This window comes from Crocodylus porosus, unplaced genomic scaffold (genome assembly GCF_001723895.1).
Source record: "Crocodylus porosus isolate Cpor-Errol unplaced genomic scaffold, CroPor_comp1, whole genome shotgun sequence".
Classification (NCBI taxonomy): domain Eukaryota; kingdom Metazoa; phylum Chordata; order Crocodylia; family Crocodylidae; genus Crocodylus; species Crocodylus porosus.
The window spans coordinates 83,671,818-83,686,576 of record NW_017728886.1 but is presented as its reverse complement, the minus strand read 5'-3'; the positions used below and the strand labels follow the sequence as shown (position 1 = coordinate 83,686,576).

Below are 14,759 nucleotides of genomic sequence, written 5' to 3'. Positions count from 1 at the left end.
AGAGAATACCACCTCACTTGGGAGCCCATTCTGGAGCCTAGCAGCCCTAGCTGTAAAGCAATGCCTCCTGATGTCCAGCCTGAACCTTCACTCTAACAATTTTCGGCTCTTATTCCTGGTAACCCCGGGTGGTGCCCGGGGGAACAGAGCCTGCCCCAATTCTTGCTGCCCCCCCCCCAGTGAGTTTGTAAATGGCTACCAGATCCCCTATCAGCCCTCTCTTGTGGAGGCTGAATAGGTTCAGGCCCTTTAGCCTCTCCTTGTAGGGCCTGCCCCACTGCCCCTTGACCATGCGACTGGCCCTCTTTTGGCCCCTGTCAATGCTAGCCACATCTCCCTCTTGAAGTGCAGCGCCCAGAACTAGATGCAGTACTCCAACTGTTGCCTGATGAATGCCACATAGAGGGGAAGGATCATCTCTCTGGCCCTGCTTGTGATGCATTTGTGGATGCATAACAAGGTACAGTCAGCCTTACTGACTGTTTCCTTGCATTGGGGGCTCATGTTCATCCTGGAGTCAGCAATGACTCCAAGATTTCTTTCTGCCACTGTGTTGACAAGAAGGGTGTTCCCCAGCCTATAGGTGTGTAGCTGCTTCTTTCTCCCTAGAAGCAGTACCTTGCACTTGCCTGCATTGAATTCCATCCTATTCTCATCCGCTTACCTCTGTAACCTGAATAGATCTAGCTGTATTCTGTCCCTCCCCTCCAGTGTGTGTACCTCGCTCCACAACTAGGTCTTGTCAGTGAATTTGGACAGTGTGCATTCCACACCCACATCCAGATAAGTATGTTGAACAGTACAGGCCCCAGGACCAAGTCCTGGGGGACTCTACTACCTACATCCCTCCAGGTCGAAAATGACCCATCCACAACCACTCTGCATGCAACCACCTAGCCAGTTTGCCACCCATCTGATTGTGTAGGCATCAGTGCCGCAGTCACCAAGGTTTTAAACAAGAATGTGGTGACAAACGGTGTCAAAGGCCTTGAAGTCCAGGAAGGTGACATCCACCCTGACACCCTTGTCCAGGGAGTTTGTGACCTAATCATAAAAAGAAACCAGGTTAGTCAGGCAGAGCCTGCCTTCAATGAACCTATATTGGTTGCCCCTGAGCATTACCTCCCCTGCTAGGCCCTTGCAGATATGCTCCTTGATAATTTTCTCAAAGGTCTTCCCAAGGACCGAGGTAAGACTTGACTGGCCTATAATTGCCAGGGTCCTCCTTTCTACTCTTGTTGTAATGGGGACCACATTGGCCTTTTTCCAATCCTGTGGTACCTGGCCAGTGCCCTATGAGCGCTCGTAGAGCCATGCCAGGGGCCCCACTATGACCCCTACCAATTCTCCCAGCACCCTTGGGTGAAGAGCATCTGGACCTACTAATTTAAACACATGCAGCCCTCCAAAAGTTCCCATGAGTGGCAACACTCGTACCAATGCAGCCCAGTATGCCATTAGTCTTCTTGGCAACAAGGGCACACTGCTGGCTCATACTCAGCTTATTGTCCACTGTAATTGCCAGGTCCTTTTCTGCAGAGCTGTTGCCCAGCCACTCAGTCCCCAGCTTGTACTGGTATATGGGATTGTTCCATCCTAAGTGCAGGGCTTTGCATTTGTCCTTATTGAACCTCATGAGATTTCTTTTGACCCAATTCTCCAGTTTGTCTAGGTCACTCGATTCTAGCTCTAACCTCCAGTGTATCTACTGCTCCCCTCCAGCTTGGTGTCATCTGCAAACTTGCTGAGGGTGTACTCTATGCCAGTGCTTCTCAAACTATCTCATGTGGCAGACAGGCAATTTTTTTTCCAGGGGGTCAGGGACCAGTGCCCAATTCAGCTGGTGGCAGCAACTGCGTGTAACAGTGCTACACAAATGCATGACCGGCTGTTTCTTTCTCCTTCCTCACCCTTGCACAACATGACGTCACCTGGAGTGTTGGAATGTACGAACTATGGCGCTATGACATATCAGTGTTATGCTTCTGAAAATATATTTCTTTCTTTCCTGGAATTGCTGGGGACCGGCGACCAGCTGGTCCGCAGACCACCACTTTGAGAAGCACTGCTCTATGCCATCTTCCAAGTTGCTGATGAAGACATTGAACAAAACTGGCCCCAGGACCAACCTCTGGGGGCACTCCATTTGGTACTGGCCTCCAATTAGACATCAAGCCAGTGATTACTATTCTCTGAGCTCGATGCTCCAGCTAGTTTTCTATCCACCCTATAGTCCATTCATCCAGTCATACTTCCCTAGATTGCCTGTGAGAAATGTTGTGAGAGACTGTATCCAAAGCCTTGCTAAAATCAAGGTATATCACATTCACTGGTCTTCCTGCATCCACAGAGCCAGTCATCTCATCATAGAAGGCAGTCAGGTTTATCAGGCATGACTTGCCCCTGGTGAATTCATGCTGACTCTTCCTAATCACCTCTTTCTCCCACAAGTGCTTAGAAATGGATTTCTTGAGGATCTTCTTCATGATTTTTCCAGGGCCTGAGGTGAGGCTAACCTGTCTGTTGTTCCCTGGATCCTCCTCCTTTCCTTTTTTAAATATGGGCACTCTGTTTGCCCTTTTCCAGTCATCCAGGACCTGTCCTGATCGCCATAAGTTTTCAAAGATGATGGTCAGTAGCTCTGTGGTCACATCAGCCAATTCCCTCAGCACCCTCAGGTGCATCCCATCCAGCCCCATGGACTTGTATATGTTCAGCTTCTCTAAATAGTCCCTAATGTTCTTTTGCCACTGTTGGCTGCTCATCTCCTCCCCTAAGTGTGCTACCCAGTGCAGTAGTATGGGAGCTTGCCTATGAAGACTGAGGCAAAATAGGCATTGAGCTCTTCAGCCTTTTCTGCATTTTCTGTCACAAGGTTCCCTCCCCCATTCAGTAAGGGACCTACACTTTCTCTGATCTTCCCCCTTGCTACCAACATACTTTATATCCCTTGCTAGCTCAAAATCTGGTTGCACTTTGGCCTTCCTGACTCCACCCCTGCATGCCCAAACACTGCTCTTATGTTCTTTTCTAGTTATTTGTCCAAGTTTCCACTTCTTATAAGCTTCCTTTTTGTGATTTAGTTTATTGAAGAGTTCCCTGCTAAGTCAGTTAAGCATCTCTTAAAAAACATGTTATACAAGCTACATAATTCAGTTTTACATTGAATGGTGTTTTCCATCACTCAGTATAAAAGGAAGTATTCCTGTGTACTTACAGGTTATGCATAACATTCGTATTGAAAAAAGTTTCTTTTCCATTATTCATAGAAATTATTGCCAATTGATCCTCAAACATCCATTAACTACTGGGAATGAGGCTTGGAGTTCTTTATTGCTGTTAAGTCTTTTATATGTTAAAGTGAGGAAAGCTACCTTTTTACTGCTTAACAAAAATATGTTTGAACAGTACACTGCAGTCACTTATCATGTATTCACACTGACTTTTACTAATTAATCCACTGCAATAACCAACAGGAAATTAGGACTTACATTTCAGCATGTCCTTATATTTATAGGTTTTATGTGTGGGGAAAAAAAATTATTTTTGAGCTTAATGAAAATAAAATGTCAAACAATAAATTTCCAACTTAAACTCAATCAGATTTCTAATTGAGCTCTAATTCTTCTAGATGTTCGGCTACGAAAACTGGCTGAAGAAAAGGAAGAACTATTGTCACAGGTAAAACTAATTTTTAAAATGAATATTCTATAAAGGCAATGTCACCTTTAAAAAAAAAAAAAAAAAAGAAAGAAAACAGGGCATGCATATGAAAGTATTTTAGTTTGCTATCAGTGAAGTGCCTCCAACTCAGCATTAAGTTAAAAAAAACAAAACTAACATCTTTAAGAAAAGTGCTGGCTATCTACCAGGAATTATCAGGCTCTTCCCCTAGAATGTCCTGATCAGCATGATCTTGATCTTGTGTAATAGTTTCTTCGAGGGTGTCTCCACTATAATTACTTCAAATAGTCCCAATTGAAAGTGTGTGTGTAAATAGGACTGACTCATTTGCAGTCTAATATTATAAAGCGTTTCTGGTCAGTGATCATCTTTCTTTCCTTTTTATGAAAGGGGGGGAGGCAAAATAGAAGTTGTCAAATTGCCTGTCTAACATAATTTGGCTTATCAAGTCCTAGGCACTCTCAAAATTTTCCTTAGTGGATCATGTGAGGGACAGCTTCTTGTGGGTAACTTTTTTTTCCAGGTTCCTGACCTGATGAAGAATGCACTGGCCAAAGTCCTGTCCCAACCATATACTTGGTCCAGTAAAACATAGTTTCTCAACCTGGGGGATATGCAAGACACAGGCAGGGGTTTGCACTCTCTCTCTCTCTCTCTCACCCTTTTATCCTCTCAAAACTATAGCAAAAAAATTAAATTCCCCAGTAATAATTTGGGTTCAGCCCTCCTAGCTTTGGGCCACATCACCTCTACCCCAGGTACATACTTGAGTTTGTGCACCCCGGTGTAAAAGGTGGCAACCCTATCCACACTAGATCAGACATCTGTCATATCATGGCCTTATATACACAGTCCTTCTTCCAACATATAGCACACATTAGTCTATAAATATAAAATCCCCTGGAAAATTGAGTGTTGGGATACTTATTAAACTTTTCAGAAGTTAGGGGGTACTTGCTATTTAAAAGGTTGAGAAACCCTGCAATAAAAGATATCACCCACAAAAAAGTTCTTTGTGTTGCAATTCTTCCAGTTCATCAACCCAAAATATTCCTGTGGTAACTACAGTTGTTTAAATGAAAAAATAACTTTACAAAATTAATTATTGGCTTTTAATGCAGTTAAAATGAAGCATTGTTGAATATGCTCTACTGCTTTAGGCAGGTCGCTTCCAGTACAGGATGCAGTGTACCAGTGACTGTGCCCCCCTGAGACTGGCCACTGCTGAAGCCACTGCCAGCTTCTGCAGGCCGTCACCACCCCACTTCCCCCCCTTGCTGCTGGCATGGCTGCTGGCATCTCTGGGCGGTCCCCTGTAACTCATGTGTACTGTAGACTGTTACCCACACGTTAGTTAGTTAGCTTCTAATTTAGAGGTTCACTGACCAGTGTGGCAAACTAATGCACAGGACACAGATCAAGCCATTTTGTCAGCCTTTTTAGCAAAATACAAAATACCTTATTTTTACTATTCAATTTAAAATTAAGTAAATTAACTCAAGCCAGATATGGGATAGAATATTAGCAATATACTTACTAAAGCTTGTTCCTAAACTGGTAGGAGTATGATAGTAAAAACCAAATTCCTGTTCATGTGAGTTAAACCGCATGATCCCACAGAGCAGCAGGGGAATTCTCGGGTTAGCCATGATAGTGATTTTTGTTTCATACATTGTCCCTCTCTTCTCCATACTCTTCCCACCAAAAAAGCTATCAGTGATTCCTGTAGAACAGTGGTTTCCCAACCTCAGGTCGTGACCCAAATGAGGGTCGCAGGGGCAATGCTGGTGGCGCCTCACACAAAAGATGAACCACACCACATGCTGGGAACTCCCCCACCCCTGGGTGCCACTGCTGCCATGCTCTGCTGCCAGCAGCGGGTTATGGCAAAAAGGTTGGGAACCACTGCTGTAGAAAAACCTGGGGGGTTCTTGCACATAAGACAAAGTAGAGCAGCTTGAGAGTACTGTGTATTGGGGAGCATCCCGGTAGCTGTTACTTAAAGGAGCAGAAAGGGGTACAACCTAAAAACAGTTTTGCTGTCCCTGTAAACATGCTATGATATTGGCCATAGCCCCTGTAAACATTTGGAAAGGTGTAAATTTTGAGGAGGTAATTCCCTATATACAGCTAAACTGTCAACTCAGTTTGAAAATCCTAATGAAGTACTTCTAGAAGCTTACCATTTAATAAAATAGCATATTTTTTTTCAGATTAGAAAGCTGAAGCTGCAGTTAGAAGAGGAACGACAGAAATACTCTAAAAGTGATGGTTCAAATCCAGATATAATAGGATTAGAGAATGGTTCTGACTTGCAGTTAATTGAAATGCAGAGTAAGTCTACCTTGGTTATATAAAGGTATTTATACTGAAAAGAACCTTTTGTTTCCTTTTTATATTTATTTAAAGAGCAAGTGTCTTACCTTGCCCTTGGTTGAGCACTTACCCAATTTGTTGAAAAAATTGTAACTTGTATAGGCTCTTTCCTTTTATTTGTTAGCTTACTTGAGTGGTCTAGTTGTTTTGAAAAGTGTTAGCAATATCAAATGCAGTATTTAAATTCTTTGTGCTTTTCCTCTCATTGCATTCCTTGTTAGCTAATGAAAGGTTTGTATTCAGTATTTCTAGCAAGCTGTTTTTCTTAATTGACAGCTTTGTCAGGATCTAATGCAAATATTTGTAAAACTTCATTATTTAGACAATGATACAGAACATCACCATATTTAATTATTTGGCTCATGTCATTTTTTCCTTCCTTTCCTTTCCTAGAAATTTTTTTGTTTAATTTTTTGATGCTCAAAGCCAGCTTTTAAGAGCATCTCAGCAATGGCAATAGCAGCATGTAGGCCAGTAGTTCTCAACTGGGGAAGGAGAGGGGGTCCATGGCCCCCTGGGGGACCGTGAGCAGGTTTCAGGGTGTCTACCTGGCCCTGCCTGGCATGGGTTGCCTTGGTCCCCCAGGTCTGAGGCAAGTCCTAAGGAAGGGGCAGGGGCAAGCATGACCTGCTATGCCCACAACCTCTATCTTGCGGGTGGCGCTGCAGGTGGGCAGGTAAAGCTCCATACTGCTGCTGCTCAGGTGGGTGGGGCCCAGGGGCTCCCTGCTGCCAACCCCTGCCTGCTGCACCCTGAGCTGTGTGCATGGTGCTGGGATGCCAGGCAGTTGCTGTGGCACAGGTGGGTCATGGAGTTTTTATAGCATGTTGGCGGGGGCTCAGAAAAAGGCTGAGAACCCCTGGTATATAAAGTCTGTGTGATAAGGGTGGCTTTTTAAGTCTCCCAGAGAAAGGAATTTAAAAAGAAAATATACCCTCCTGGAAGAATCCTGTATTCTCAATGAAGTAATTTTAAATGAATTTTGAATTAAAATAGAAATGGCCCATTAGAGACTTGGCCCTTTAAGAAATACGTTTCTATTTGATTTTCTGTAGGAGATGCCAACAGACAAATAAGCGAATACAAATTTAAGCTTTCAAAAGCTGAACAAGATATAACAACCATGGAACAAAATGTAAGTATATCTTACTTTAGATTTCTTTTACAAAATATTTAAGTAGGTCTAAAGGACTCATTGTGTATGATATGCTCTGTAAGTTGATTTCTTAGATTATATTAAAGCCATAGTTTTATTCTGCACCTGTTCTATGCTTCACCATACTGTCTTTGCCAGTTGTATTATGTTCAGACTAGTATTACCTTTTTTCTTGCAACTAACAGCTCTTTTTAACCAGTCACAAAAGAAAATATAGAGGTTAACATTTTGGATTCAATAATACCTGCACTGTATTTTAGAAAATAAAAAGATTTTTACTGCGTACATGTTTGTCTCAAAATAGTATCCATGCAAAAAACTACTTTAATTAATGGAGATAGTTAATTTACATGGACATGTGAGGAGGAAAAAAGCCTGAAATTCAGTTTTAGAATTATCCGGTAGGTAGCTAGGTATATTTTTTAAAGAACACGGCAAAATTCTGAGTGTGAACTGGTATGTATGTTTGTTCAGTAACTTTGTAAATAATTGTTGCACACATTATTCTGTAAGGGTAGGGACAGACATTGATCACTTAAACTGGTTTGTGTGTAGAAACTGGTTTAAAACTATAACAGATCAGATGTTCAGTGCAGATAACCCCTCCCTAATCAGGGCATCCTCCTGGGGCAGGGCCATGTCTCCCCTCAGCTCAGCCCTGATGAAGGGAAGGGAGGGCTGCTGTAGCGCCCCTCGGCTTCTACCCTGAACCTTTGCAGATATATGCCTGTGTTTTGGGGATGTCTGTGCAGTTGCACACTGATTCAGCCTAGCCAGGTTAAACTAACCTGCAAAGATTGAATCAGTTCAGGCTCAGGCTTTTTAAATGTCTGTCTTTAGCCTTTGTGACTTATTCTCCCTATGCCACACACTTGGTTTCAGTCAAATGCAACATTAGCAGGTCATAATTCTTGTATTGGAAATACAGGGAGGCAAGCATGTTTCAAAGGTGCTGTCTCCTAATTATTTTTGGCTTGTGGTCCCCCTTTATTGATCTGTTCTTTGGTTCAAGGTCCCTCTTAGTTTATGCTCTGACATGAATGCCAAATCTCATTTCTTTCAGTTTGCTTATTGTCTCTCATCTCCGTGTATTTTATCTGATTTTCTGTTTTCCAGGTCTGTTTTCAATTTCTAGCATCTTTCCCGCCACTTCTCTTATCCCTGTCTCTTCATTGTTCTCAGTCTCTCTTCTTTCCTTTGCTGAGTAGTACAGTTAATGTAAGAACTGCCATAGAGGATAGGAAGAAGGCTAGGTCTTACGGTGAAGGATGTGCTCACTGACTGAAAAGCAGTATTCTTTACATGTGTGGTTTTATTTGGTTTTACAGATTGGAAGACTTGAAGGACAGGTTATGAGATACAAAACTGCAGCAGAGAATGCAGAAAAAGTAGAGGATGAACTAAAAGCAGAAAAAAGGAAACTTCAACGAGAGGTAATAAATTTCTTTTCATTTCAAAGGAAACTCAATCGAATCTTTATAAATAAAATTAAAAGCTTGAATATTTAATCTGTGCAGCTGTTATGGCAGTAAATGTACTTCTGAAAGAGGGTAAGGAATAAAAATGGCTGTTTATGTATGATATTTTACATAAACCTTTCATTAGTCATCTGTGAGCGCTTCATTATATTCCAAGACCAGTTCCTTTCTGACTGCAGCTGGCAAGATGTTCTGCAGGCCATGAATAATGGTAATTGTCTTGGCTCACAACATTCTTGTTTTTCAGCAGTTTCTCCTCCTTTTATTTTTTTTCTCTAAGTCTTAGGAAGTTCTAACAAATTGTATCAGCGTTGATTTCTTGAGCAGGTTTTGTCTATTTACATTGTGGCCATCTTTACTTCTTGGCTATCAAATCACAACTGTGCAGATCATTGGGAGAAACTTTCTTGTCCTCAGTGCACTGATAACCTATCTTCTGGTTGGTTTGTTTCTTCAATTCATGTGTGCTAGTGCAGCATCAAGATTATTTGAACTGAGGTTTTGAAACCCTTTCCCTTGTAGGGACCAGGCTTTACCTCCTTTTGTGTGCAGTTTGTTCCCAAGCTAGAGCATGTTACTTGTTGTGTTACATCTGTTAAATTTCGTCTACTTTCAGGCTAAAAACAGATGTTAGATTTCTTTTGAGACAGCCTTTTATTCTTGGATCCTGTGGGTGTACCCTGTCCCACTTTTAAGTACCTGTTAAATAAATCATAATACATCTATTTTTTACTCCAATGGACCTCAAATATCTGAGCTTCAGTTGTAGGTTGTATCACTTGTTTGTAACACGTTGTTACAGGTTTTTTGAAGCATGATGGGAAGGTTTCCTAGTAGCTTCAGAAAGCTGCTGGACTGTTTCATGCCATGTTACACAAATACAAGTTTACTATTGCCAGGTATCCAGGTTTTAGCTGTGTTGGTCTAGAGGCTAAGGAAATTAGAACTCGTGGCAGAGGTGATATCTTTTATTAGACCAACTAGATATTTGCAAAATTGTCTGCCAAAAACCAAGACTAGGGTGAGATGTCATTCAGGAACATTAGGTCCTGGAATGACTGAGTCCTCACACTCTCTTCCTGTTTCAGAGAAATCTTATTTTCCAGCTCAGGAAGCCACAAACAGCCTAATTTTAAAGCAAATTTCATTTAGACTCTTAAGCATTTCTAAGTTATAGGAAAGCCTTTAAAAAATAAAGTTAAGTGGAAATAAGGTCATGATCCTAACATCAAAGCTCCTTTTAGAATTTTAATTCCTGTTATTCACAAGACGGCACTCTAAAACTGAATGAAACATTTGTTTCCATTTTAGTTAAGGACAGCACTGGATAAGATGGAAGAGATGGAGATGACCAATAGCCACTTGATGAAACGGTTGGAGAAGATGAAGGCTAATAGGACTGCTCTTCTATCTCAACAGTAGAGAAGACTTCTTTTTTAAATGTGCACTGCTCCTTGAAATAACTAGCCCTTAGTTTGTTTTTAATACAGACTTTCATTGGCACAAACTTTTGAACACTGAACTGTTCAGTGATATTTTAGTTTCCTAATTAAGTGGCATACTTTGTAACTTATGAGAGAATGAAAAATAGTTCCAGTTCCCCTGTGAATGATGGTGATTTTGTTTTCTTTACCAGTTTGACTTTAAAGTCATCTGGAGCACAATGCTGTATGATTGACTTATTGCTAGAAAATATGTTTTCACAACTGTGGAATCAAGTTTACTCACAATCCTTATTTCAGCTGCTTTAAATGATGCTTGGAGACAACTGCATGACTTCAAGAGGACATGTTTATTAAACTAACAAATATATTTGCTCAAGACATCACACAGCACAAGTGCCTTCTATATGGTGCAATTTAGACTTCAGTTATGTTAGATTGTCAAAATAACCTTTGAAATCAGATAACTTTTATTTTAAGATACATTTTGGGCTCTCTGTTCACTAAACTTTATACATTTTGATGGAAAGATGCATTTTTGTATAATATTTAAATTTATAAGAAAAAAAAATAGGGACTGTATATAAAACTTGCTTTTTTGCATGGGTGATGGTACAGTTGTGTTCCAGATTTTTGTCAAATATAAGCCCTGAAATTCTTGATATAACAGGAGGGACATCAAACTCTACAAGAGTTCTTTTGTTGTACATTGTAAAACTGTATCATCTGCTGCTTAAGTGTGGATTTAAATTTTAGGGTGGGAGGAGGGTTTGAAAGATGTGGCTGATGAACTTATTAAATGGACACTTTACTGACCAGAATAAGTGTTTCGCATCTTCCTTTAAATTCTAAACTTGTTCCTAGAGTCTATGCATTCTAAATTCAGTTATCACAAAATAAGAATAAGTGCTGCTGTTTCATACCTTAGTCTTTTTGAAGGTTTTGAAACAGCACACTTTACTTTTGGGTTTGTTTTTACATTTGGGCTAAATAGTTTTCCCCCTCCCCCCCTTCAAAGGAGCATCTGTAACTAAAAAAAGTTTGAGTGTAGCAGTAGCTATCATAGATTAACTCCTGAAGTTCTAGCAATCTTGTATACAATGTATAGCTACTTGGCTAACGAATGACTCGTTCTTTCTCTAGTTAGATCCAAGCCAACTCTTGCCTCCTGATTACTTCTAAGATTGAGAGTTAGAGATTTATTATACAGTGACTCTTCTTTGTTCCTTTAGGATGAAAATAATTTGCTCTAATTTTGGGAGATGACAATTGTAGTACTGAAGCGTCTGTTAAAGTTAGTTTAAAAAATAAAGCTATGTTCAAACTAAGGTGTAAAATTTACCCATACTACTTATAAAGCTTTTGGGAGAGTCCAGCTTTATCTCCTGCTAAGAAAAAATAGGCTATAAAATAATCCCTTCAACATCTCTCAAAAACTCTATATAGGTCTGGTAGATTAGCAAGCTGCAAAATGTTGCCATCTTCTGTGAAGTGTTTAGGAGGTAAAAGATGGGTCCTTAAAGCTTTGTAAACAATATGTTCCACAGTCCATTTCCATGTTTTTGAACCTGAATCAAGGTCTTCATTCTGAAAGAAATTAAAGACAGAACTATTACATTTTTTGCCAAAAATCTATACTTGTAAAGCTTGTTTTTTTCAAAAACTAATTTTTTCTGGTTATTAAAGAGACCTAATTTTATTCTTCAGTATTAGCTCATATAGGAAGGTAAGTGAGTAATTAGAATACTGTGACCTACAACAACTCACCACCCAGTTCTAAAATACTTGGGAGAGGGCATCCGAGCTTGAACATTATTAAAAAGCTTCCTGAAAGCAGTTGGGTGTAAAAACTGGTAGCTAGAGGTAACCCATACTTTTTCCTGGCCAAGCCTTAATGTTTTAGTAGAAGATAAAGTTTAATGCATATTACTCTTGCTTGCACAGCTCAGGATGTGAACTCACATAGTAGCTTACTAAATTCCAATGTGTTTTCCAAAGAAGTTAGCTAAGCATGCAAAAACCTCTCCAAACAACTTCTATGGAGTCATTAATCCAAGGCATGCTTCCAAAAATGTTCAAGTCTTCACCTTTTTGTTTTCTTTGGAAACATCCATTCTTTCAATACTCTGCTGGAAATATTTCTCAGTCCATCTGATTCTAAAGTCTAGAGGTGGAAGCCTTTTTTTTAAAAAATAGGTTTATCATTTAATACTTATTACTTGTTCCTGTAACTAAATTACGTGCTGTTACACCATGTTACTGTACCTGTGAACTAGTTAAGTTAGATTCATCCAGCATATATTGCTTTCTAATGGAGTAAAACATGGCTAACTCTTTGCTGAGACTTTCAAAACATTCTCTCTCTTCATCCCAGTTTACCTGTCACAAGAGAAAATAAGAGCTATTCAAATTATATAAGAGCTAGAATGCTACTTTGCAAGAACATTGCTGGCCCTTACCAAAGAGCAAAATTAAAAGGGTCCTAACTGTTCATTAAAAATCATCAAAATAAACTGTTGTTAGCACCATGTGGTGCTACAAAATTAGGATATATAAAAAAGCAAGGATAAGCACACTTCATATGAAAATAAGCTCCACAGATAATCTTGATGTGTTTTTTGCACTGTGCTTTTAGCTATCTGTGGCTTAACAGGTAAGTTTTTTTCCTTTTGGAAAATAAATGCGTCCTTAAACCCATTTATGCCACTAGAACACGAAGGTTTGGAATAATTCCACCACAGCATGGAGTCAAGTATATTTACAAAAGGCTTTTTCTTTTCTTCTCAAAAGAAGAAATGGTTTGACACCAGAACAATGCAAAAGAAATTACCACTTCTATCTAAACAGGGTTTGCTACTCCCAGACTTTCTTAAATCCACTCTTCCTTCCACATCAACTTTTGCCAAGTTTCTTATGGGTTGCATTATTTTGTTCCTTCTTATTAGTCAGGATTTCAGAGTACATCTATAAATGCCACTTCTTGATCAGTGGCAAAGGAAAGCAAACAGCAGTATCTTCAAGTAATTAGCTTTAGTTAAATGTTGAAAAGCAACATACCTCTGTAGCCAAACGAAGGATAAACATAGGTAATCCCTCCAAGGGGGGAACATAGTTGTCTATGAGGAGTGGCAGTCCAGTAAGGTTTCCTACCTGCAAACATAACATGACCAAGCAGTCAATAAGGATGCGGATTTCCTGCATCAGCTGTCAGTTTTTTCAGAAATCTCACAAAGTTCAACAAGGACAAGTATAAAGTCCTGCACTTGGACAGGAGAATCCCATACACCAGTACAGGCTGGGGGCGGACTGGCTAAGCAGCAGCTCTGCAGAAAAGGACAGGTTATAGCAGACAGTAAGACGGATACAAGTCAGCAGTGTGCCCTTGTTGCCAAGAAAACTAACAGCATGCTGGGCTGGATTAGTAGAAGTGTTGCCAGCAGATCGAAGGAGGTGATTATTTCCCTCTGTTCTGCACTAGTGAGGCCACACCTAGAGTATGTCCAGTTTTGGGTCCACCACTACAGAAAGGATGTGGACAAGTTGGAAAGAGTCCAGCAGAGAGCAGTGAAAATGGTTTGGACTGGGGCATATGACTTATGAGGGAACTGGATTTATTTAGTGTGCAGAAGAGAAGACTGATGGGGGATTTAATAGCAGCCTTTAACTACCTGAATGGTGGTTCCAAAGAGGATGGAGTTAGACTGTTCTCAGTGGTGACAGATGACAGAACAAAGAGCAATGACTTCAAGTTGCAGCAAGGGAAGTTTAGGTTGGAGATGAAAAAAAAACTCTCATTAGGAGGGTGGTGAAGCACTGGAACAAGTTACCTAGAGGTGGTAGAATCTCCATCCTTGGAAGTTTTTAAGGCTCATCTTGACAAAGCCCTTGCTCAAGTGATGTAGTTGGGGATGGTCCTGCTTTGAGCAGGGGGTTGGACTAGATGACATCCTGAGGTCCTTTCCAACCCTAGCTTTCTACGATTTATCACAGGGTAAGAGGGTATAGCTGACAAGGCACAAGTTAAATATGGATAGAGTTGCACAGAAAATTGTACCCATGCCCTACATGCTTGAGAAGTCCAGTCTTCTAACAAATGTATCAGAATGACTTGGGTAACCCTAGAGGTATCTAAAAATCTATCCTGAATTACTCAGACCAAAGGAGCTAGGACTTACATGGGAGGTGAACACATAGCAGTCTCCGCTTATCATGCCTTAACCCCTTTCAAAGCATGCCTGAAAGACTGGCAGAAGACACTATCCTTTATCTAGCTCTCTGCCTAGAGGGATTTCATTTCTTACCTCCAGCCACCCACAATGTTTTGATCCCCAAATTCAAGATTACTCTGGCGTTTTCAATTGTTTTTTGAAACTCTTCCACTTTGCATGGAATAAATCAACAGATTACTTGCACCAAACTCCAGCCTGACAGTTATAGCACTCACTAGGGACTAGGATATTAGTGCTCCAGTCCTTGCTCTATGGGATTTCTCATTCAATGAGTTTAATGCAGACTACCTTCAGTTGTATTTTTTAATAAATATGGAGCCCTGATCACTCTCAAAGTGAGCAGAAGAAGCTTCAGGCGATAGGTCCTCCCTACTAACTTCAGGCAACATGCTGG

General features: G+C 40.5%; 2 protein-coding genes across 5 annotated transcripts in view; one reads left to right on the top strand and one right to left on the bottom strand.

Annotated features, from left to right (window-relative positions):
* LRRFIP2 (LRR binding FLII interacting protein 2) overlaps window positions 1-10,951 on the top strand; it is an 85,595-nt gene extending 74,644 nt beyond the window's left edge. For all 4 annotated transcript variants that reach the window (XM_019538181.1, XM_019538159.1, XM_019538174.1 and 1 more), the window contains 5 exons: window positions 3,632-3,681; window positions 5,898-6,018; window positions 7,116-7,195; window positions 8,545-8,649; window positions 10,006-10,951. In XM_019538181.1, the coding sequence (XP_019393726.1) occupies window positions 3,632-3,681; window positions 5,898-6,018; window positions 7,116-7,195; window positions 8,545-8,649; window positions 10,006-10,116 (467 nt within the window). In that variant the 3' untranslated portion in view covers window positions 10,117-10,951. The remainder of the gene's footprint in view (window positions 1-3,631; window positions 3,682-5,897; window positions 6,019-7,115; window positions 7,196-8,544; window positions 8,650-10,005) is intronic.
* Window positions 10,468-14,759, bottom strand: part of MLH1 (mutL homolog 1) — a 31,724-nt gene continuing 27,432 nt past the window's right edge. Inside the window, exons 17-19 of the mRNA XM_019538150.1 lie at window positions 13,194-13,286; window positions 12,402-12,515; window positions 10,468-11,723 (exon numbers count right to left, since the gene is read on the bottom strand). Coding sequence (XP_019393695.1) covers window positions 11,556-11,723; window positions 12,402-12,515; window positions 13,194-13,286 — 375 coding nt within the window. The 3' untranslated portion in view covers window positions 10,468-11,555. The remainder of the gene's footprint in view (window positions 11,724-12,401; window positions 12,516-13,193; window positions 13,287-14,759) is intronic.